The following is a 24,528-nucleotide window of genomic DNA, read 5'->3' as shown; positions in this document are numbered from 1 at the left end:
GGATTTCGTTGTCTGCCGACCCATGGCGACGTGCGCACTAATGCGGGACAGGCGAAAAAGTGCCAGCTGGCAAACTCCGGGTGCTCGGAAACATGACTGCGGTGTGAATGTGACTGCTCGGGGTGGAGAAAAGTTGCCACGAAATGACCACACGAATTCTCCATTCGTGCAGGGCAGCCTGGTTCGGGTGCTATCCACGTTAGCTGCGCAATCAGAGACCACCTGACGCAAAGATGGTGACATGATAATCTCCCCGCATATCCGAGTGAGTCTCCCACAGACGTGAATGGTGCTCGATATGTCAGCCTTTTTTAAGGGCACATATCCTTTCTATGAGCAGAAGTACGTGTCAAATGGAACAGAATGGTATGTACAAGTGACACGAGGGATCCAGGAGACAAATCCAGCTGTTACTACTACGCCGAAGATACTTCCTGCGCGTCATGTGCAACATGTCGACTCACATATATAGGCTAACTCACCCTACATTTAAATTCACACGAAATTAAGTTAAACCGTGCGGACGGAAGTTTATTCATAGGGCAATGTTAACTCTGACCAAACTATGAAACCATTTCAGCCGAAATTTCATTTTCGACATGCAAGCAGTTTTTTTTTTTTTTTTTCAGGGAGCGATTGTAAACGGAGCAGTAAAGACAATACACTTGGCGCCACACCGTGGCAAGCTGCAGAGCGGAGAAACTGCGAGCAACTTTACGTAACTGGGATGCAGGAACGAGGGACGTCATTCGTGACGTCTTATCTTCGTGACGGAAATCTCCAGGTCGTGTCGTATAGTCCAAGCAAACCTGGCGAATCCATCAAATGCGGTTGCGGTCCTTCATGGTGCGGTGCCCTTCATTGCGGTCACTTTCGATGACAGTGTTATAGATTAAAGTATTTTTTCTCAATGTTTAATCAACTCGGCCTTTTGCATAACCTCGGCTTCTGCTGGCTTGCGCATGACTGTCGGTCCGAGGGTAACCACGACTCTTGCCGGGTTCTCTCGGCCTGGACTCAGATCACGAAGAAGCTTCCAGAACAGCTAAGTTTTTTTTTTTTTTTTTTTTTTTTTTTTTAGCGAGCCTGGTTCAGCCAGCTTAGTCACTTCGTTTGCTTGGTGCAGCGGTTTCGTGGTCTGTATCGTGGCTTATCGTACTTGTGGTTCTGTGTGTGCCTTTCGCCGACATGTCCGAGGGATATTGGGCGATTAGTTGCTCCGATTGAAATCAGTATTCGCGGGGCATCCAACGTCATGTGCTTCCGAACAAGGAAACAAACCGTTTTCGGTGGTACGAAGCAACCAGACTGCCGAAATGGAAAGATGGTTCTGTGCCATCGACTGATTGTGTTTGTCTGTATCATTGGACATTTCTAGGCAAGGGTGGATCTAGTGGGGGGGGGGGGGATCAGGATGTCCTAACCGCCTGCTTAATTTCTGTGCCATCGACTGATCGTGTTTGTCTGTATCGTGGACATTTCTAGGTAAGGGTGGATCTAGTTGAGGGGGGGGGGGGATGAGGACGTCCTAACCGCCTGCTTAATTTCTGTTTTCACATAGTGTTTAATTCACCTATATCGTGCATCTGATATGATTGCCAAAGTTATTGGACCCCCCCTGTTTCTAGGTATCAAGTCTAAACTAGCGATTATTAAGGGGGCCGTCAAACACTTCAGCTTGCCAGATACAGAGCTCCGCGTCCTGTAAACGTCAGCTCTACCGATTTCTCAGTGTGCTCAAACGGCTGTGACATGCTGAAAGCCCACATCGAGCTGTCCTCAAATCGTACGTGCCTTCACTTCCCCGGTGCCGCTTTGTTTCCCAGGAAAGAATTGATCATTCAAACCGAAACACATGGGCTCAGCCATTTTCACTTTGACTTAGATACGTAAGTGCATTAGTTATGGCACTTATGGTTATGGTTATTATTAGTTATTGACACTCCTTTGTACTTCCCAGTGGTTGCGCCTTGGGCGTTCCGTGGCTTCGCGTTTTAGTGACAAACTCAAGTCGAAGTCCAGCCTCCCAGCTAACAACAATTCGCCCAGAAAACAGGTTATTATCGCGAACTTCAATAGCTCTAAACTCGTTCGTGGTTGGGGTTTACTGTAAGCCAGTTTTTGACGAAATGGGCAACAAGTGCCGGCACCGATTTCGTTGCACCGTGTGGGTGAAAAAGTGTATGCGTCGTACGTGAGATGTGAACATCGACAACGATATTGTGGGGGGTAAAGGGTTCTGTGAAGACACACGATCCAATGTCGTGTGGTTGTGTATGCTGTCTCCACGTGCGTACATGTGTGATAAAGGATGATTATGTCTACGAACCAATTTTCGATTATGGATATCTTTACACTTATCAAATACAAATAAATTTTACTAGTACACAGGTTGGTGCACTCCACTTGTGTACTTAGTTCTGTTTCTCTCACATATTACAACACAACTTACTCGTCGCACAGAACATACATGCACCTTAGAATGCCCGTCCCAAGAACTAATTTTGGTATATATAGATTTCGTGATTGCGGACCAAAAGCAAGGAATGAATTACCAAACGAGCTTCGGCAATTAAATAACTTTTTCTTATTTAGAAAGCGACTACGAGCACATTTAACTGGGCATTGATACACCGCTATTATTGTCACTGTTTTCCTGTTTGATACTGTTGTCGCTAGTGATGCACATCATTTAGTATTACTAGGGCTAGTCATTTTACTTTAGGTGTTAGCATTGTAGTTAAGTATTACTGATGCTGTTAACTTGTCGTACATCTATTACTTACCTGTGGTTTCATTTTATTACACTTGTGCTGATAGGCTGACCCACAAGACATGTAACACAGTTTTCATATTGTTTGCCCACACGGGACTACACAACAGGCTGCGGCCTCGTAGTCCCACGTTTCATCAGTGTACGAGCAATGTGTCAGTAAATAAATAAATAAAAAAGCATTCTCCTCGTGCATAGAGCGCATCGCAGAACGATAGTGCGTCGTGACGTATGCTACTTCCCGCGCGTGACCGGAGACGTGTAGCTGCACGTCCCAATCATGTATAAGCGGCGCATGAGCAGCGAAGAAAAACGAAGCAAAAAGGCACCATGTCACGTGAGCATGGTGTCGGTCATCCGCGGCTGTTTTGCCAGGCCTTTTTTCTGTGTGTAAATTTTATTGCGGAGCTAAGACGCACCGCAGAGCGAAAATATTTTGCATGGTGACTCCTGGTGGACAGCTTGAAAGACCAGGAAAGAATTCGAGCGAGTTAAATGCCACCTCATTGCTCCTTTTGACACGAAAGCGTTGCGTGTGCACGTGATGCGTGCGCGTTGCCTGTGCAAAGCCTTCTAGGCCTCTGGGTGTCACTGCACGCTCTTTTTCGGAGAGGCGTCTTCCAATCCGGCTGTCTTCAGCCTTAAATGAATTAATTAAGGTGCAGGTGGGTCCAACCGGAGAGGTGAGTGGAAAGCGCGAGAAGCGCCCCGATTTGCGGGTGAGAGCGCGGGAGCGTCAGACCCCACGAAAGCAGATGTTTCGTTCAGCCAAAAGGAGCGCGTTGCATGTGCTTGGGAGCCGCTACTTAAAGCGTGTCAAAAGAAATACGGAAATTTGGCAGAACACCTTAGCACACCGTACATAACAACAGGAAATCGAATGCACTGTTGTTTCAAGAACCAAACCGATAAAAGAAAAAAAAGTCTGGCGACAAATATGTCATCTTGCCGTCTTGTATGCTTGCGTGCTTGTATGTATACCGTCCGCTTATCTTTGCGGGGAGATTGCAAACATTATCAGTAACAGATAAACTAGCAAAACCTTACTTTCATCACTAGAAGAAGAGATGGGGGGGGGGGGGCACAGATAGTTGGCTATAGGATACTGTGCACAGGAATTAAAGCCTTCTTTGCCAGTACAGTACCCTGTGTGCGCTTGTCGTCGTTTCGGAACTCGAGCACTAGATTTCGCGTCTTTTTTAACGATATTAATACCCTTGAACTTTTTCCTCTTTTCTCATTGCTCAATGGGCATTGTTTATTGGTAGCTCACGATTATGTCACAGTAAAATGGAAACGAGATGTTAAAACGTTCGTTTTCCTCGTTGAACTCAAAAGTATGTCACCTTGATGCTTCATATTTTGTGCATGGCAGTTACGGAAAATTCCCGGACGAGTAAAATTCGAATGTCAAAAACAACATGCATCTTGCCGAGATGCAAGGCTAAAGGTACGGGTTTGGAATGAGAAGAAAGGAAAAAGGGACGCAGCTGAACGTATAGATCGTAGCGCAAGAATTTTCCATCTCCGAGAAAAAGCACACACTTTATGACCTGAGCCAAATATGTATGGCAGCTGCGCTACCATTAATACCGGCGTCTGGTTACACATAAGCCAATCCAGTTTTTACTGTCTTCGTGGAATAGGAATTTTCTGCTGCGTCAGTAGATGGTTTTACTGCTTCTCGGATCACACCGATATATGCCGGTATGTTTCTTATTGGATTATTTCTACTATGGAGTTCCGCAACAGCATCGGCAAGAGGAAACGTAAGCTCTGACAAATTCCTTGTGTGCGGCGAAAAGTTCAGTAAGTACAGAACTTTGTTGAGCAGGTTTTAACACAATCCAATTCAGGCATTTTTGAACTTAGTGGTGCCGACGCTTTGCAGGACAAGGCATGAGGTTTATAATGGCAATTGAAGACAATTTTGGTGTGAAGGCTGCCCGAATGTTCAGTGAGAATCCTATCAAAGCGACATTGGGACCCGAGAACGGACGCATTTAAGACGGTGACCTCGAATAATGATAATTAACTAGAATAATAGTTGGTCATTGACATGTTCGAACCTCTCTTCGAACTGGCACAAACATTTCTTTCTAAACAGTCGTGCAAAACCAGTTACTCACCTGGTCCGTATCAGGCCACATGACCACGAGATGAAGCGAAACCAGCTCCTTTCCTCAGTACCGGCACAGTTTGTAAAAAGCGAGAAACATTTTTAATGTCAGCCTTTCGCTTTCATAGGCGTATGGACAGCCACAAGTTCATAATAGACGAATGGCAAAAGTTGCAAATAACATGCAAACTGGCAAAAAAGTGGCACTTTTCATTCCAGTATTAGTTCAACGCTGTACAAATAAAATATTAATACGAAGTAATGAAATAAAATATTATTTCAAATGTCGCCATTTAATTAATAAATTGTTACATGAAGTTATACAATACGGTTTATAATAACATGAAAAATGGTATCGAGATTGATGCTTAAACCAGGGCTGTAAATATTATGTTTTGTATTATAAGAGTAATATATAATACAGGGTGAAAATGCGTGGTACAATACTAATGCGGTAATACTTTCGAAACCGCGTATTATGACGATGGAAATTGATGCGCTGAGGCTGGAACACAGAATAACGGAAAAACACACAAAGAAGGTGTGGGTTCGAGTCCTACAGGTGTCTAACCCTTTTCAGTGACTTCCTGCTTTCATCGTTCATCATTCTGTCATCGCGTGTTATAGTACGTAAAACTAACACTCTATTGTAATACGCTGTTAATGCGGGGGAAACATAAGCTCCTTTAGAACTTGCCTTTGGAGAACACCAACACACATGAAACATTTATTTCGGCACATACATTTCTTGTGCTATTATACAACAGGCCTCTACATACAATTTGACTTGAAAAGCATTTTCCCCAAAAAGTAATGATCAAGTGCTCGTCGGTTCAGTCTGAGCACCTGAATTGCAAAGGAAAGTCATTCCGCCAGATGAATTCAAGTGGATGTTTAACCTTAAAAATACAGTTTTCACCGCGAAACACCACAAAAATTTAGTGCTCTGGATCGTACGGCTTTCTATAGTGGGAAGGCCTACGACCTCCCTTTTAAGTGATTTATCCTAAAGACAGGTATGTTACCAAAACCCATAGCCTTCTTCAGACCTAAAGATGGCCCCAACCATATGCTTGGTGAATTTTGAGTCACCAGTATTATAGCGACAGAAAAAAATAGAACAGTATAAATGTGTTATAATATGATCTGGTTTGAAGGCCAGGTTGCCGTTGTTCTCACAGCATACTGAGCTGAGTCGTACAGGGGCAATGCTCAGTGTGAAAACCAAGAATGATTAGTTTTTTTTATGAGTAATAGACTAATGCCTGTAATAGATATTTTTGTGTATTAGTGTACTAATACAAATACTCTTTAACAAATATTTTAATACTACTTGTGCTAATACAAGAACTATTGCAGTACCATTAATAATATTAAAATGATTTGCATTACAATACAAGCCCACTCATGTTTGAAACATTGTGCTGCAATGTGCATTAATTATGCAATTATACTTTCAGGCGTCATCACCATGTCAAAGGCAGCATTCTTGGCTTCGAGGCTGTTCGAAGCGTGTGGAAAACAACTCATGACTGATTATCAGTATCCGCCTTCACTGATACAGAAGGTATTTCTTGCGTCACGATTAAAAGAAGAGGGATACAATGACTCCTAGGAAAATAAATAGTTTTCCGGAATAGCCCGCTATTAAACAGAAATATGCATCATTCTATATAGGCAAACGCATACAGGGTGTCCCAGAAAACGTGTCATTGAATTATAATAAAAAACTACGCCACCTAGAATCATGCGGTCAACAGCATTTGTTCTTATTAGGTTTTTGCCACCTCCTAATGTGAATGTCATGTACTCAAAGTTTAATTATGTAAATATTTGCGAACTGAACTCGGAAATTCGCCAAGTAAAGGTCACTTTTTTTACCCCACCAATATGAAGAGCGTGCCGAATTCACTCAAATTCATGGTAATTCGCAGTGATATTCACGAGCTATCCCATCGGGAAAAATAGCCGAATATGACGGTTTTCGGAGCACCGGACCATAGCGCGCATGACTTTTTGAGCGCAATCGCTCTCAGTGCGACGAAAGGAGGTTCCGAAGCCAGCCCACAGAGTGATAGTAGAAAAAGTAACAGTTTCTAAAATAGGGAGAGGGAAAGCATTATCCCAGCGAAAGTCGGACGTGATAAGCCGTTCCTGTTTTATCTCTTTCTGCGATGTCGGGGAGGGCTGGGTTTCCAACCTCCTTTCGTCGGACTGACAAAGATTGCGCTGAAAAATTCATCGTGCGCTATTCTGTGCGATCTCATGATGTTCGGCTATTTTTTCCGATGGGATAGCTCCTGAATATCCCTCTCAATTATCATTAATTTGACTAAATTAGACACGCTCTTCACATTGGTGGGGTAAGAAAGTGACATTTACAAGGCAAATTTTCGACTTAAGCTCGCAAAAATTTACATAATTAAACTTACGTTACACGACATTCACATGAGGAGGTGGCAAAACCCCAGTACGAACAAATGCCATTGACTGCATGACTCTAGGTGGTATAGTTTTTTTATTATAATTCAATGACACGTTTTCTGGGACACCCTGTATATAGGCACCTGACCTAGCTTCGGTACACTTGCTCGTGTTTCTCATTAACTAGTTTTCGTTATCCTTTTTGATACAGCTGCTCCTCCACCATGCAAAAATGGCGTCTCAGTTTCCACCTCTGGGGAGACATTAAAACACGGCGCACGACAATGCACAGTCATTTTACGAACCTGTTAAGGACGAATAAGAAATTGGCATTAGTTATTATTACGTTAAATAAGTTACAAATAAGTTAATCAGGTAAAATACATTAGAATACCTCTGCTTCACTTCGCGTCACCAGCCGTCTTCTTCACCTGATCTTCACGTTCCTCCTGCTACACCACGCGGTATTCAAGAGTCTTTTTTTAGAATTACCGTTAAACCTCTTTGGTATACATAAAGTATCCTGGAAAGTTTCTCACGTTCTGTTCAGGTGAGACAGCCACAACTTTTCATCTTCCGTTAGACGTTTGCTTCACTGGCGCTAGAAAATCAACAATAGCACGTTCCTTCACATTATCCTATAACTGTCGTCAGCTTTCTACATACCACACGCAAGACCCCGGATTTCGAAACACATAGACGTTGGTCGTCCACTTTGGTAGCGGCAATCGTGATCGCGTTGTGGTAAGCCTCGATGCAGTTACCGCAATTTCCGTAAGTCCGCAGTTGACGTTCCCCTACATGCAAAGCTAAGTACTGCTGAACCCAAAGCAAAAACACGAAGACAGCACGGGAAGACATCAAACTATCAAATGATGTGCTCTGGCATCCGCCATAATGACGGATAGCATGATGGCAGACAGAAATCATGGCAGTGAACATGACATACCAGTAAAAGAGAACGTCTCAACGCTAACTGGCGCACACCATAGAAATCTTGAGGACGATGCTAGAAGGAAACCTCCGCAACTGGGACGTACAGGCGAGGGGAGTGCCATATTGCATGAGCCAGCGGCCGTTAAGCTTAACGGATAGAATAACGTATATACACAGCATAATAATTATGTTTACAGAATGTTTATGTTTACGGTACATCATAATAATGATGTTTAATAAGGACGATTGATTTGAATAATAATGGTTCCACTTCTGCCATCTCGTATTTCAGAGAAAACATCTAATTAATAGGTTAATTAATGAATTAGCTAATTTGTCGTACAGCAGTTGCATACGCTGTCCTACAGGATCTTCGCTTGACCGTACGGCCCACCTGCGAATACAGAATTCACGTTGCTCTAATCGTCTTTTTAGAAGACTCTATCAAGGAAAAAAAAGGGAAAACGAAATTGGGGCGGGCTCAGTCGTAGTGCTTCACATGAAGACGTCACGATCTTAGGTTCTTTGCTTGGCTGTGGCTCCTCCACGGTGCTCAGACCCCATCTGGATGAACGCCATCGTCTTTGTAGACCACTCCCACACTCGCACAAGTCGAAGTTGCTCCGGGTACAGTCCAATTTTTCTATGCACAAGCCCATACACGGCCTCATTTGGCCACATTAGGCAGGCGCATCATATGTAGAGCTGTTTGGTTCGCACGTAGAGGTATCAACGTAGTTATAGTTGTAATGAATCAAAAATAATGTTTTGTCTTTGTTTTAATGTTCTTTTTTTTTTCAGGGAATCACACTGATTTGTTTCGTTCTCCGTGCATGCTACGAAAAATACCAGAGTGTGAAATATGAGGTAAGCGGGGAGGGGCGGGGGAGCGGAGGGGGGAAGTGGATAGCTGGCAACTTATTAGCACCGCACGCATTGAGGCTACTAGCATCGCACATCAATCACGACTGCAAACGGCTGTTCCTAGTCGTTAATAAACCGTCGTCACTCCGAGTCTATATTTATATATCAGCAGCCTGTAGCTTTTGATTACTTGTTTTGAAGTCCCAATATGATAGTATTTGACGTCTCCACAGACGGATTGAATGACTCACTGAACTAATTTGCCCCTAATTAAAATACAGTTGAACAATTGGCGCGACCAAGTGTATACAGCGCCCGCCGACTCGCCGTGATAACGCGGTGAAGACGATGGGAGTGAAATCTCCACGCGCTGTGCTGTCTTATGCAGTCACTTTCCGATATCTCACGTGACTGACGACACGGCATATGGTCAACTCCAGCTCACCAACACCCTGTCCAAAAAGAACTCTTTTTCGTAGACAGTATGGGACATTGGTCCACACACTGACAATAGCAACTTTATTTGAACGATGATGAGTGGTCAGTTTCATCTTCAGGGGCGACATTCTTCCCCTTTGCCTGCCGCAACTTCGCGAAATGGAATACTAATGAATTGCCTTAAACTGAGGACGAAAGTACTACGGTGTGCAGAACTTTAGAAGTGGTTTGATTGTTGAGAAAACGTTGATACAGTGAGAGGGCGAGAGACCATGTGATTTACAGACACTGAAAGTGTGGATCTGAAAGGTTGGTAGTGCAGACAATGAAAAAGATTGTACTCTAGATCTTCCAAATCGCAGCATCAACTTGTCACAAGTGGTAACGCGACAGGGCTGTAAAAGCCTTATTGAGTCGCATTCGATGAAGTATTACAGCGTCTTGACGAGAGTTATTTCGTGGCATTCGGAAACCTTGCGCTGGATGTACTCTTGCAAGCATGGCAGACAAATGCGTGTAATATTTTCACGAATTTCCTATATTTTCACCAAATTACGTGTAACACTGGGGTAGAGTATGGTAGAGTATCGCCTCTGGGATGGAGAACCCCAACAACTCATCAAAAAGGTTTGTTGTCAGCGCTCCTCACCGAGGTGTCTGTCCAGCACTCATGCTAACCACTGCCTCCTGTTGAGTCGCAGTTCTGGAACCCTCCATGAGTATCGTGCACCTCCTCATCGAAGAAACAAACAGCCAAACCACTTTATTCTCATATGATGAGGGTATCCTCATCGGAGGTCCTTTGGTTATTATTACGTCTTCTAAGTTTTCTATGTAGACGTAGCAGCAGTACTAGGTATTTTTTTAAACCCTCGAACCTACAAGAGGTATTTATTCACCTACCTCCAGCTCTTTAGCTATTAGTCTTTCTTGAGGCGCACACAATTCGTAATGCTTTACATTATGGGATGGCGGTGTCGTGTTATTGCATTTGCGATGAATCCGTTGAGATCTATTGCCCAGAATTTGCATTGAAACAATTGTGGAAGCGCTCAAAGTGCGAATTTGTCTAGTTGAATAAAGATAAGTTACCGGTTATCTTAGAGCGAAGTAAAGGCAAATTCTCTGCGTGTCGTGCATCTAATCATCTGTATTATGTTGTTCATATTATTGCCTCTAATCATGCCGACTGAAGATTTGAATGGTTTCCAACGATATCCTTGGCAGCGGCATACTGAGACTGAATTCTTAAGTGTTTAGGAACATCTTGAGCATTCACTGCCGTGTTCGGACGCATAATGGTGGGAAAATTACCGGTTTGTCCAAACCAGTGTCACAGTGATGTCTTTGCTCGAAAGAGCCTCAACTGGGAGGCTATTCCCGCCGATTTTATCTCAGCGTCTCTGTAACGCTCTGCAAATATAGTGCTCTCCCGCGACTCGACTATGCGTCACTTGGGTAGAATGGTTATTGCCTCACTGAGCTGAATCGTCTTGAAACTGTTCAGAAAAGAGCTATTCACGTCGTTGACTATTTTTTCGACGATGCATCCAAGCCTTTAAATTGGTTGATTATAACGGCTTCTTGAAGCATTTCAGCTTCCTCCCACTGACTGCACGACGTAATATTGCTGATGCTTTGTTCACTTATAAATGTGTAAATGCATGCACTAAATGTAAGCAGCACGCTCCTATTGGTTAGCGGGGAGCAACGTGCATTCCGCTGTCCATCAACGCGTTTTGCTTACTTTTCTGGACTCGTCAAGTTCTGTTTGTTATTGTTAGAAGAAGTCGACATGCTAACCTCGTTGCGTGCGCACCCATTCAGGCGCAGCTGCCCCACTTTCGGAATAAACCCGTCCCGTGCACACGCACTGTTGCTGCCTCCCAGGTTTACTGCTTTCTCACAGGTTATGGGCCCAGAACACTAGAACTGTGGATATGGGAGACAGCGGCAAGTTTACGGTTGCAAAGCTCACGGGCGGCAATTATCAGGTCTGGAAGTTCAAAATGAAGATGTTGCTGACCCGGGAAGGAACGTGGACGTACGTGGTCAGACCTACTCCACAGACACCTTCTGGAGACTGGACGGCTGGCGATGAGAAAGCGCAGAGCACGATTTGCCTCAGCGTTGAGGACAATCAGATTGTGCACATCTGTAATTGCGGCTCAGCGAAGGCGATGTGGCAAGAGCTACGCAAGGTTCATGAGCGAGCAAACCTTAGCAATAAGCTCTACCTGCTAAGGAAGCTCTACCAATCCAAGTTAGCGGAGGACGAAGACATGCAAGGCTATATAAGGCGTACCTTGGAGTTAGTCGAGCGGCTGAGAGGGATCGGACAGGAGACCACGGATTTCCAGGTAGCGGCTCTTTTGCTCAGTGGTCTCCCGGAGAGCTACGAGGCGCTCGTGACAGCCCTGGACGCACGGCCCGACGACGACCTGACGCTGGAGTACGTCAAAGGAAAACTCGTGGACGAGTATATGAAAAAGCGAGCATCAAGTAGTTCAACATCTGGTTCGGGAACTGCCCTTCAAACGAAAAGAGACGACAGTAGGAAACCTTCGTCCGGTGTGAGGCATTGCTACTAATGCAAGGAGGTAGGCCACTTGAAGTGGAACTGCCCCCGTTTGAAGGGGCGCAGGAAGCCTCGGGAGCGGCGAGAAATGCAGTTTCGGACGATGACGAGCGGTCGGACGCTGCTACCTTAGCGCGCTGCCGAGGCTTCCTGTGCCCCTTCAAACGGGGGCAGTTCCACTTGAAGTGGCCTACCTCGTTGCAGTAGTAGCAATGCCTCCCGCCGGACGAAGGTTTCCTACTGTCGTCTCTCTTCGTTTGAAGGGCAGTTCCCGAACCAGACGTTCAACTACTTGATGCTCGCTTTTTCATATACTCGTCCACGAGTTTTCCTTTGACGTACTAGCACACCCTCAAGAGCCCGAGCGTCCCATTTGTCTCGCTTCTCCTTAGGACATGCAGAAGTTGCCAGCTGCTGTCAAGGACAAATGGATAAAGGCTGCTGTCGATGAGATCGATTCGCTTCACCAGCTCAACACCTGGGTTCTTGCACAGTTACCGGAGGGCAAGCAGCCCTTCGGCTGCAAGTGGATTTTTAAAACTAAACGGGACAAATATGGCAACGTTGAGCGTTACAAGGCAAGACTGGTCGCTCAGGGGTTCTCCCAGCGGTTTGGAGAGGACTATGATGCCACGTTTGCTCCAGTCGCGAAGCTCGCCACACTGCGGATTCTTTTAACAGTGGCAGCTGCCGAGAACCTGAGAGTTCGTCATTTCGACGTAAAAACCGCATTTTTGAATGGCGAAATCGAAGAAGACATTTATATGCAGCAACCGGAACCATCGCTCCAGGGGAAGAACATCTCGTGTGTAAGCTTAAGAAGTCGTTGTATGGGCTTAAACAGGCTGCCAGGGCATGAAACATCAAAGCCAATCAAGTACTACTTGGAGCGGGCTTCACACGGAGCCAGGCAGACCCCTGTTTGTACACCCAAGTAGTGAACGGATCCCGGCTATACGTACTTGTATACGTGGACGACATGTTAATTTGCCATCGAGACAATCCTACCATAACAGGAATTTGGCATCAGTTGAATAGGCACTTTGAGCTGAAGGACCTTGGACATGTCTGCCACTACCTTGGTATCGAGATAGAGAGACCACGTCACGACTGTTTCCTGCTACATCAGAAGAACAAAATAGATGCATTGCTGGAGAAATATAACCTCAGTACTGCTAAGATCAGCTTCACACCAATGGATCCAGACTATCTGAAGTTTACGGGGGAAGAAGAGCTACTGCCCAGCAACGATCTGTATCGGAAAGCAGTCAGAGAGCTGCTGTATCTGAGCACGACGACACGGCCTGATATCGCCTGCGCAACTGGCATACTTTGTCGTCGAGTGAGCAGTCCGCGTCAGCGAGATTGGGGGGCCGTGAAGAAGCTGATGCATACTCGGGACTTTAAGCTGACCCTTACAGGTCGACAAAGCTTGGACTTGACAGGATATGTCGACGCAGACTGGGCCGGCAACGTCACTGACCGCAAGTCAACAAGTGACTACATCATCCTGCTTGGAGACAGCCCGGTCACTTGGTCTAGCAGAAAACAGTCATCTGTTGCTCTGTCGAGCACCGAAGCAGAGTACATTTCCGCGGCTTATGCTTCACAGGAAGTTTTGTGGCTGCGTCCATTGTTGGAAGATTTCGGACTAGTCATTGATCAACCGACACCTATGTTCGAGGATAATCAGGGCTGCATTAAGCTTGCCCTTAGTGAAGGGATCAACGCCAGGACAAAGCACATCGACGTCCGTCACCATCACTTGCGTGATCTAGTAGCACGCAACATCATCAACTTTCAGTACCGCGAGTCCACTGACAACATCGCGGATGCGTTGACGAAACCTTTACCACGACCGAGACTGGAGGCGTTAAGGCAACGGATGGGGCTCATCGAGGGATAACCTGTCGAGGGGGGTGTTAGAAGAAGTCGACATGCTAACCTCGTTGCGTGCGCACCCATTCTGGCGCACCTGCCCCACTTTCGGAATAAACCCGTCCCGTGCACACGCACTGTTGCTGCCTCCCAGGTTTACTGCTTTCTCACAGTTATCAGCTAGCCTCCTTCGTCTCTGTTGCTCATGTGTACTACTACTTTCATTGCCCAGGGTATAAACATCACTGTTGACAGCATATTGATCGACAATACATAAACTCGGTGTGATCCCGCTCTACGATGCATTCATCTACGGTGTTGCTCTGTTCAGGAGCAGGTTTCGCGCATGTGTAAAGTTTTCACAGCTCTATCAGGGCGACCACAAACAAGTCACTGCCCCCCCCCCCCCCGGTCAGAACAAGGAGCACTCACAAAGGCGTGCATTCACCACTCAAAAAGAAGTTGTATAGCAATTAGTTGTATACTAGTTGTATAGCAATTCACGGTTAGCACAAGCAAAACCGTACGAACTGTCCATATATAGCCACATATGAGATTACCATGTCCATAATGCAGCTGCTGAGCCGGTTGCAACCGGTTTGCAACCTGCCCCCTTCCTCTGGGTCTCAGAAAGATGTGTTCACAAGGGCAAGGACCACTGGTCTGAAACTACTTTTTCTAGCTCCTTCCTCTTTTCGTTTTCTTTTGTTTCTGATTGTTTCGTTCCCCACATCACAATCAGCAATGTGGTTCAGTAACGCCCCTGGAGATGAAACTCCCCTTTCTTCATCTTCCAAAAAAGTTGCTGTGTACTTCTTTTTGCCGAATGGAACTGCGGGCCACTAGCCTGGATATGTCCCAGGTCGAAGTAGTTAACTTTCGAGACTGTGCTTATCGTGCAGATAACAAACTGTACTTTCCCTTTGAAGGACATGAAGGAGTTCAAGAACAAAATTGCGAGCTGTGTCCCTGAAGTATTTTTATCTCTTGCTAACATGAACAAGGTAAGCCTTAAAATTTGTCACGTGATGCGGAAGCAAAAGTGAAATTTTACTCAAAGTATCACGTCTAAGATATCCACTTAGTGGCCACCATGATATCAGATGACATTTAACATCATTTGGAATCCTGCCTTGTCTGTCAAGCTGCCCATCAGGAGTCACCATGCAAAATACTTTCGCTGTGCGGTGCGTTATTGCTGTGCAATTGAATTTACAAAAAGAGCCAGAGAAAGCAGCCGCAGACGCCGAACACGATTCTCGCGTGACGTGTTGGAGGCACTGTGCCTTGTTTATTTGTTTTTTTTTCTTCGCAATTCACTCACCGGTTATGCATGCTTGAGCTGTGCCGCTGTGCGTCACCAGTCACATGAGGGGAGTAGCATACGTCACGATGTCTTCCCGTTCTGCGATGCCCTGTTTTCACAAGCTGAATAATTTTTGAACGGTGTGCGGAACAGAGCCTCGCGCTCGCTCTGTTGGCCACCTGCGCTCGTCATTCCTTAGCAGGAACTCACTTCACTTGTTGGAAAACGCTGCAAGATTGGGGATCACCTCAGTGCCCCTTTAATATGCAATATCAGTGATAGCGTGCCTCTGCCTCTGTACTCACAACATCGCTGAACTGATATGACATCAAGACAATGTGGACAACTGCACACTGAGGTTATCTGATTCAATGTCCATCCAATCGTGATTTCGTGGATACCTGTGTGCCCGATGTCGCACTGGAAGATGAGATACCTAGCAGACGTGAGGAACTCAAGTTAACACAGCCTACATTGTCTGCTCTCCGCGTATGCCCAGAGTGTTTTTTACTTAGCTTTCTGTGCAGCCTGTACACTGTTGAGCGAAAAATGCAATTAGGACAGCGAATGACTCATAGGCGCTGCCGTCATCCGAGCAAGCTCCGACAGTCGTACGTGACACGGAAACATTTGCAGGTATCCTGTCCTTCTCGTTCTGTAGATGAAACCCTTGAAAGTCTTTACATCGGTGGCTATTTCTTCGCCTACATTCGTGACCACGTTCGAGGTAACGAGTGTCAGTACGGCCAGTTTCTTCACAGGCTAGCAGGGTGTACATAATGAGGTGACCTGTTGCTGCTATACTTGTATCGCCCCAACGTAAGAATAAGAAATTCACTTCTTTTCTAGCACTTCGCCAAGGATGAGGCTAAGAATTTGACGACCCTCATATACAGCTTGGAAGTAAGAATTTCATGGTTATCTTACGCTCGTCCTGAACTTATAGTCGGACAATCAGATTGCGTTGAAGTGACAGTCGTTGTTTAGTATGTGCTCGTATATTGGTGTAATCATGGGTCGTACGACTGGCAAAATGCGACAGGCTTGATATGTTGACTTTTGCTTTTAAATTTTAGTGTTCGGAGGTGGTTGTGATGGTGCGCACAGGATACTGTTTTTGGACTCACAATGGCCAGCGTTACCGCTATAGCTATAACATTCAATCAGAGAAGATGAAAGTATAGGGTATGATTCAAATCGATATTTGACCAGCACTCAACATGAACCAAGTGAAAGTCATGAGAGGGCCAAAACTTGACATACCACCTCGATACGTTGTCCTTGCTTGTCGGGTTTCTCGAAGGAGCACGACATCTCTCAGGGTATCTGTACTGATGATCATCTCATCCGCTGGACTAGAAGGTCTAGCACAGGGGCTTTGCATTTAGTAGTCTGAGGGGTAGACTACTGTCAACAGGACGAGGTGGGTACATAGCTAGTGAAATCTGCCAAGGGGAGACGATGGACGAAGAAAAGGGACACAACGACAGGAACAGTTTACTTACAACTTACAAATTTACTACAAGGGAACAATCAACTAGACATACGTAGTATGATGACGTCATGAGCATCAAGGCAGGTTCAGCAGGACCGGTTAAAGCAGGAAGGACCCCCGTGGGAGCCGAAACACTTAATTGGCGATATCAGCGGTCTGTGTACATTAAGCAAGATAATAAAATTCCACGGATGACAATGCTATAGACGGGGTGCTAACGCAATCGGGACCATGTTGAAAAATGTTGAAGGCTTCGTGTATCTCCCTCACCGTTTGATTGGGATGCTTGGCCAGCGTAGACGTGCGGTGAAATAAAGGTGTGCACCCACAATCCCTAACTTGTACTGCAAGTTAACCATTGGGCGTGTATTTTATCGCAGCCTCATGCTCAAGTAGCCAAACATTAAGGCACCTACCAGACTGCCCAATATAGTACATGTCACAGCTCAGACGGACTTTATAAACTAAAGAGGTGTCACATTGAACGAAAGGTCTCTTGTGCCTCTTGGCAGCCTTCACTAGCTATGTCATACTAACTGCCACAACTTTGCACTTTGGTACAGGGTGGGTGCAACAGAAAAACTTGATGTGCTCGCACCTCACGCATGTTGGTACTTGCACGGATCAGGGGATGGGACAGTCTGCGAACCAGCAGTCCACTCCACGCGTGGTAATGCTTATGTGCCGCATGAATATGAGACACTTTGTTTTTGATGTAGATCTTGATTGAAGAGGAGGTACTGCGACCTTATGAAAGAGGTACAGCACACCCGTTCGTGTATGTGGTACACATGCGATACGATGGGCCTTTCCTACGTGACGAAGGAAGCTATGCACGAACAAGCAATATCACACAAACGCATAACATCCACTGGGTCAGGTCTCATTCGCCCGTGCTATTTTAAGCTTCCGACCTGACGTGGAAAAGTAAATCGTGCCGTCAACCAAGTCTAATTTCAACTGTAGTAGTCGCCACGAGCAAAAAAGATACAAGCAAGAAATAGGCATTGCACAAAAACTATTTGATTTCGAAAATACATACCATGGCATCGTTATCCAGTGCTGACACAATCATACAAAACACGCTGCGCACATTGTCGGGGGAGTGTTTCAGGCGTACACATGTTCCAATGTCCCAAGGCATTGCACAATCAACAGTCAATATGATTCGCTGGAATCCGCATTCTTCTGGCGACGTACCACTAATCGCGGGACATTTCAAGGTCCAATTGAATTGCGACATGAAGAAAGAAAAATATCTCAAGCAGTGGGGAGTAAGGTGTCTGGAATGGAGTGTTCCATCACAAATTAGTAACGTCAAACCGTAACTGAGTAAAATCGATACAGCAACCAAAATTTGTTTAACCAGCTTATCGGTGCATAAAGTGACGCCTTGAAAAAAATTCAGTGGCGATTTAGCGGTCAATGCGAGACAAATGCGTGACCATTAAGCGCCTCTTCCGGTATAAACCCAACCTCCGGTAGTCCACTTCAGGTCTAAGCCCGACTTCCAGTTGCCCGCTTCCGGTATATACTTGGCTTCCGGTATCCACTTGTGGTCCAACTCGACTTCCGGTTTTCTACTTCCGGCATAACTTCGCAACCAGTTGCCACCTCCCGTCCATACTTGACTGCCGGTTCGACACTTTTAATTAATAAATGTAAGTTCATTTAATTAACTTTTAATTAGCCACAATAACTTTCAATTACACTGTAGTTACCCTTTAATCGCGGAAGGTAACCGCAGGTTACATGAGGTTATCTTGAAATTCATTTAATTCCCTTTAATTACGTTTACATCACGTTAATTACACATAATCTTTCTTTTAATTACATACATATAACTTACATCCATTACTTTTAAACTGACCTTTCTTGCTTCAATGCTCGCAATTACCTCTGATTACCTTCGATACTTAAAGTTTAAATCATGTACCTCCATTTACCCTTTCATACCCCCTTACATGTCCACTTATACAGCTGCCTCCGTGAGGCTTCACCATCTCATACACGGACACACACACACATACACATAGATACAGCTTTTTTTCATTTTGACACTCCTAATGCTAACGCATTAAAACAACACTGAAATGGACACTTTTCACATACACGTCGTATCCTAGCGCTCTCTATTGAACCACGCTCGGTGTGCGCCTAACCAAGTCCGCGTGGGCAGCACCAAAGGACCAAAACCGAGCGGCAGTTGGACCGACGAGCTCGCGCCGTTCGTGCGTTCTTCAGACAAGTCCGAGTAACGGCCCCCTCCTACTCAAGGTCGCGCACATGCGCATAGTCTGGTCACAGCCTCCGCGTAAGCTGAGAGACGACCAAGAAACATACACCAACAGCTCACCCCCTACACCGTAAAATTACATCATCACGTGTTGTTCAATGGGCGAACCATGCTACCGAGCACCGTTGCAACCATGCAGGGAGAGAACACCAGGAGCGGCCCTTCTACCAGTTTACATTGGGATGGGCATGCCAGGTTCATTCGTCCATGGGTAGCGTTTCATTGTAGGATGCTCTATTCGTCATGCGACCGCTCAGGTAACAGGATTACGTCACGTTTCAGGGAGACCGGTACCAGGTACCACTCCTCATCAAGCCCTCTTGCTGTGGAGTCTTGGCTGATAACCGCAGCATCGCGCAGACGAGACTACTCTCGCAGCTTCGGCGTCTTCGAGACCATCCGGATCTCCTAAAGCAGTACCACGACACGATTTCCGAATATTTCCTCGAAGGCCACGCAGAGAAAGCCCCGGAGGTACCTCAGGAGTACCTCTACTATCTTCCTCACCATGCTGTAATCCGGAAGGAAGCAGTGACAACAAGGGTTCGCGTGGTATTCGACGCGTCGTGACACGTCAGCGGTGCCCCATCGTTAAACCAAGTACTGCAGAAGGGGCCCAACATCAACGCAGACTTACTGCTTCAGTTGGTGTCCTTCCGTTGTTATCCTATCATTCTCACCGCGGATATCCGGAAAGCGTACCTGCAGATCTTAATTCGTCCCGAAGACCGCGACGCATTGCGTTTTCTGTGGCCAGAAGACCTTCCATGTCCAGAAAACCCATGCCCCCAGATCCAGGAATGGAGAATGACGCGTGTCCCCTTTGCATCTAGTCCGTTTCTCCTAGCCGCCACACTCCGTCACCACTTCGATAGTGTACAACATAAATACCCAGCGGCTACAGAGCGCCTTCGACACGCTTTCTACGTAGACGACCTCATCGTAGGAGCCACATCAGAAGAAGACGCGCTTCTGATTTATCGTGAGGCAGTCACGATGCTGCAAGAAGCTGGCATGGACCTCCGCAAGTGGTGCTCCAACTCGCCGACCCTCTGACCGTCAATTCTGCCAAGACGGCATCGCGTACGATACAGTGAGCAGTCAGGAGACGGTGAAGGTCCTCGGGTTGCACTGGCATCGTCCCACCGACGAAGTTACGTTCACTATGAATGGCATCTCGTCCTATCTCGCCAACCAGCCCATCACGAAGCGCACCATTCTTCACGGCGTGGCACGGATATTCGATCCACTCGGATATCTCTCACCGTTCACAATCCGAGCCCGCTTAGTCTTCCAGTCGTTATGGGCACGCGATCAAGGGTGGGATGATGCATTGCAAGCCCCGCACCTCATGCAGTGGGCGGACTGGTGTTCCGAGCTACCGCTCTTAAACTCGATACGTCTGCCGCGCCTTCTGCCTTTGTCGTCGACTTCATTGGACGGCAACGATGAGATCCACGTGTTCGCTGACGCCAGCCCCCGCGCGTATGGAGCTGCAATCTATCTACGCACGTTCGATCCACAGGAACAGTGGACCGCATCCCTTCTCCTTGCCAAGGCACGTGTAGCACCGGTCAAGAGTGTCTCTCTTCCGCGCCTGGAACTCCTCGCGTGCCTCATCGCTGCGCGGCTGGCTGCGCATGCACGAAAGATGCCACTACTCTCTCCGCTGCGTACGGAGTTCTGGACAGACTCCCCCGTCGCACTCCACTGGATCACAAGCGCACAGTCCCGGACACCTGTCTTCGTTCAAAACCGTGTGAACGAAATTCGCCGGTTGACAACAGACTCCGCATGGCACCATTGTAAGAGCCGGGACAACCCAGCAGATCTTCTAACTCGCGGGATTTCTGCTCATCGCCTACAGAACGAGTCTCTCTGGTGGCATGGACCTCCATGGTTGTCTCAGCCCCGCAATAACTGGCATTCCGAGTGGTCCGATCGTCCTCCGTCGCCACCACCGAGCACTGAGGACGCTCCTCTACCATCGATGTGCAACGCTGCGTCAGCAGAACGTCCTCCGCCTGTGTTCAGCTTAGATCGTTACGGCACTCTCAGCCAAATGCTTCGAGTCACTGCATGGGTTGCCAGGTTCATCAAGAACACCCATCCCAGAAAATCACACAACCGCGGCCCGTTAACTGCATCCGAGATCGCCGAAGCGGAGCTATACTGGATTCGGCAAGCCCAAGAGGAAGTCTTTCGCGAAACCCTCGCACTTCTTCGTCGTGCCCATCCACTGCCCCGCTCGTCACGACTCGCGGCACTGCGGCCTTTCCTGGACAGCGACCAGATCCTGCGTGTCGGGGGTCGACTAGCTGACCTTCTTGATTCAGACAGCTTGAAACATCCTATCATCTTACCAAACACGCACCTGTTCACGCATCACACCGTGATGCACACACATGTACGTTTGTGCCACGCAGGGGTCCAGACGACGCTACTTGACCTGCGCAGTCGCTTTTGGATCCTGAAGGGGCGTCAGGCAGTGAAGTGTGTCGTCGCTAGGTGCCTCGTATGCCGCCGCATGAAGCTTCGACCAGAGCACGCTCCATTCGCTCCACTTCCGCGTGACCGTATAACCGAGTCCGGACCATTCCATGTGATCGGCGTGGATTTCTGTGGCCCCCTTTATGTCAAGCAGGGTCCGACTGTCACGAAGAGTTACGTCGCACTTTTTACGTGCGCCGTCACACGAGCCGTCCACCTGGAACTTGTTAGCGACATGACCACTTCCTCGTTCCTGTTCGCCTTTCGGCGCTTCATCGCGCGACGCGGCGTTCCATCCGTAGTCTATTCAGACAACGCCCGGACCTTCCAAAGATGCGCCGGTATCCTCGCTCTCCTGCCCGCCGAGGATGTGCAAAACTTTGCCGCCAACCTTCGCATCACCTGGAAGTTCAATGTTCCCTACGCACCTTGGTGGGGCGGGTGGTGGGAGCGGATGATTCGGACCATGAAAAGCGCACTGAAGGTCTCACTTGGACGAACGCGTCAGACCTTTGAAGGGCTCACCACGTTGCTCCACGAAATTGAAGCGGTGATAAATAGTAGGCCGCTAACCGGTGTGAGTTCTGATCCCAACGAAGCGCCACCAATTACGCCCTCGCACTTCTTAACCGGCGGCAGATCAATCCAGCTCCCGGCATCCCCAGAAGAGGAGCAGGTTGGGACGACGACGCTGCACAGGCTCAGGGAAGAGCAGCTGCAAGCTCTCGCGATGTTTTGGCGGCGGTGGAAGAGAGAGTACCTCCTCCAGCTGCGCTCCGCCCACGAAAGTTCCCGCGGTGACCCAACGGCGTTGAAGGCGGGTGATGTAGTCATCGTGGGAGATGACTCAACACCACAGCTCCTCTGGAAAACGGCAATCGTAACCGCCAGCCACCCAGGTCGAGACGGCGTCGCAAGAGCATTCACGCTAAGACTGCCGAACAAACGACATATCGTGCGCCCTGCGCAGCGGCTCTACCTACTCGAAGCTAGCGTGGATCCTGGCCCCGGGGAGGATGTTAAAGATTGAGAACGAAGAGGAGAATGGGGGCGCGGGGGTCTCGCGCTTTGGGCATTCGCTTGTAGGCTGAGCTACGGTTCAGTTCACTTCTAGTAAAGGTCAGCTGCTGGTATCGTCTCCTTTGTGGACGGCGTGAGCTGCGGTTTTCTTAGCCGTACACGCATCAGCCCTGTATAGAACGCGCGCGTGCAGTTTTAGTTCTTTGAGTTCGGAGGTTCGGAGGTCTCCTGGTCTTCTAACAGAAGACCAGGATAGAAGACCAATATCGCACTCTTGCTTTTTTCTTTTGGCATCCTGAAGATCTCCTTGGGATATGCAAAGTGAGACACATTTCTACATCACATTCTGGACATACAGGGAACGTCCGATGGACGTCTGACACATATGTGACGTTCACTGCTTTTCTGATACGTCTCTGGGGTGTTTCAGGTTCACTGGGTTACCACCTATGAAGTGATGAAGGAGCGATGTGAAGCAGCGTCCGTATGCTTGCGAGCGAAATAACCAAATCATAAGGAATATAGGAATGTATTTCCGAGGACAAAACACCCGAAAGGTGATTACGCACAGTTAACCGACATGTTCGTGCTGCTGTGCGAACCAACGGGAACCAGAAGCATGCTAAACCGAAACCACCCGCCATTCTCTGCTCCAGTTTGTTGAGTTTCTTTGATAAAAAAGTGACGTACGAACGAGACAACACGAAGTGATGTAGTGGAAAACACCCACTGCTTATTTCTTTCACAGAGGTACGGGTACGGGTACAGAGGTACGGGGTGTCCACTGTAACCATCGAAGTAATGTTTCAAAATAGAAAAATCATTTTTTCTCAGTTTAAACCAGTGGCTATGTACTCATCGCCAACCTCGAGGGGACACAGGCAAGCATCTGTGTCGATTTATTAATTACCCTTCATCAATTAACTTTTCAGTTATCAAAGGGAGGATAGACCGAATGAGACAATCGAATCCTTTGGGTCACTGGTAACATTACCGTGTTCAGAACAAAAATCGAGACAGTTATAGCGGGAGGAAATGGCCTGGAAATAAGGTGGTCTGGTAGTCATTTTTCGATACTGAAGTGAACGCGCTCCGTTCGCGTTTTCCTCTCCTCTGTATCCAGGGGGGGGGGGGGGGGGGGCGTTGTCGTAGCAGCCTAACACCATCCAATCTGCCCCCCCTGCGACTGCATCGAGCATAAGGTATGGGATGTATCTGTCAAGTGGGTGGCTACCCAAATCGATTATTGTAGCAAGCAGACAGCAACACGTGGGCCTGTGCAGCAACAGCAGTGGCACAGCCAGGTTCGGGATAACTGTGGTTCGTTTATGACGGGAGATGGTGCATCCCTTACAGAAAACTCGATGAGGGCACCAGTCGTTGGCTGGCTATGTTTCATCTGATATTATCCTGACTTGCGTTGCCCGTCATTTTGGTGGTGTTCTATAAGTAACCGGAAATGTTGATATTTGACGTGCTTGTGTCGCTTTTGTTCACGCGCTTTTCGACCGTAACTGGCAGGTTAGGTGTGCTCAATCTATCGGGTTCTTCTCATTCCCTCAAACGCCCAGCTTCCTTCGTGATGTACGATTTGGAAGGTTTGTGAGACTGTTCTCGGATGCTACGGTGACCTCAGTCCAAAGAATCGTCTGTTGGGTTGTTGGCATTCTCTCTTCCTCATTTATTTCACCTTCCTCGGGAAATTCCATGTCTTTTCCAACAGAACATTTTTTCACTCTATTGAGACATTTCAATATAATCTCCATAACAGTTTACGTAAGGGTAAACACTCTGATCTGAATTTAACACTGTCTTTATTGAACAATGAAAGGTCAACAGAAAAGCAATAGTGACTCCGCAATATTGTATTATTGGGAACTGCACAATATAATTCTTGAGTTCCTCTTAAGC

The 24,528-nt window shown here is 47.0% G+C and overlaps 2 protein-coding genes and 1 long non-coding RNA gene across 3 annotated transcripts; all 3 read left to right on the top strand.

Moving 5' to 3' along the window:
* The first annotated feature begins 4,551 nt into the window (after window positions 1-4,551).
* Window positions 4,552-14,993, top strand: LOC135371082 (uncharacterized). Its single transcript, XR_010415503.1, has 4 exons — window positions 4,552-4,582; window positions 6,353-6,459; window positions 9,054-9,119; window positions 14,940-14,993. It is a non-coding gene; the product is annotated as an uncharacterized LOC135371082 (long non-coding RNA).
* A 12-nt stretch (window positions 14,994-15,005) lies between these two features.
* On the top strand, window positions 15,006-20,163 carry LOC135387419 (uncharacterized). The gene is made up of 4 exons (XM_064616629.1): window positions 15,006-15,014; window positions 16,166-16,219; window positions 19,390-19,650; window positions 19,753-20,163. The coding sequence occupies exons 1-4, from the start codon at window positions 15,006-15,008 to the stop codon at window positions 20,161-20,163; spliced, it is 735 nt and encodes a 244-aa protein (XP_064472699.1).
* Window positions 20,164-20,272: 109 nt separating this feature from the next.
* On the top strand, window positions 20,273-22,627 carry LOC135387407 (uncharacterized). The gene has a single exon (XM_064616619.1). It carries the CDS (start codon window positions 20,273-20,275, stop codon window positions 22,625-22,627), a length of 2,355 nt encoding a protein of 784 aa, XP_064472689.1.
* The last annotated feature ends 1,901 nt before the right edge of the window (window positions 22,628-24,528 follow it).

This window comes from Ornithodoros turicata, chromosome 1 (assembly GCF_037126465.1).
Source record: "Ornithodoros turicata isolate Travis chromosome 1, ASM3712646v1, whole genome shotgun sequence".
NCBI classification, from domain to species: domain Eukaryota; kingdom Metazoa; phylum Arthropoda; class Arachnida; order Ixodida; family Argasidae; genus Ornithodoros; species Ornithodoros turicata.
This window is presented reverse-complemented; position numbering and strand designations above follow the sequence as displayed.

Coding starts and splice junctions, on each gene's coding strand:
- LOC135387419 (XM_064616629.1), top strand. Junction 16,220..19,389: donor CCCTCATATACAGCTTGGAA/GTAAGAATTTCA, acceptor GTCACGTTTCAG/GGAGACCGGTACCAGGTACC. Junction 19,651..19,752: donor AGGAAGCAGTGACAACAAGG/GTTCGCGTGGTA, acceptor TTACTGCTTCAG/TTGGTGTCCTTCCGTTGTTA.
- LOC135387407 (XM_064616619.1), top strand. CDS start 20,273: ATGAATGGCATCTCGTCCTATCTCGCCAACCAGCCCATCACGAAGCGC.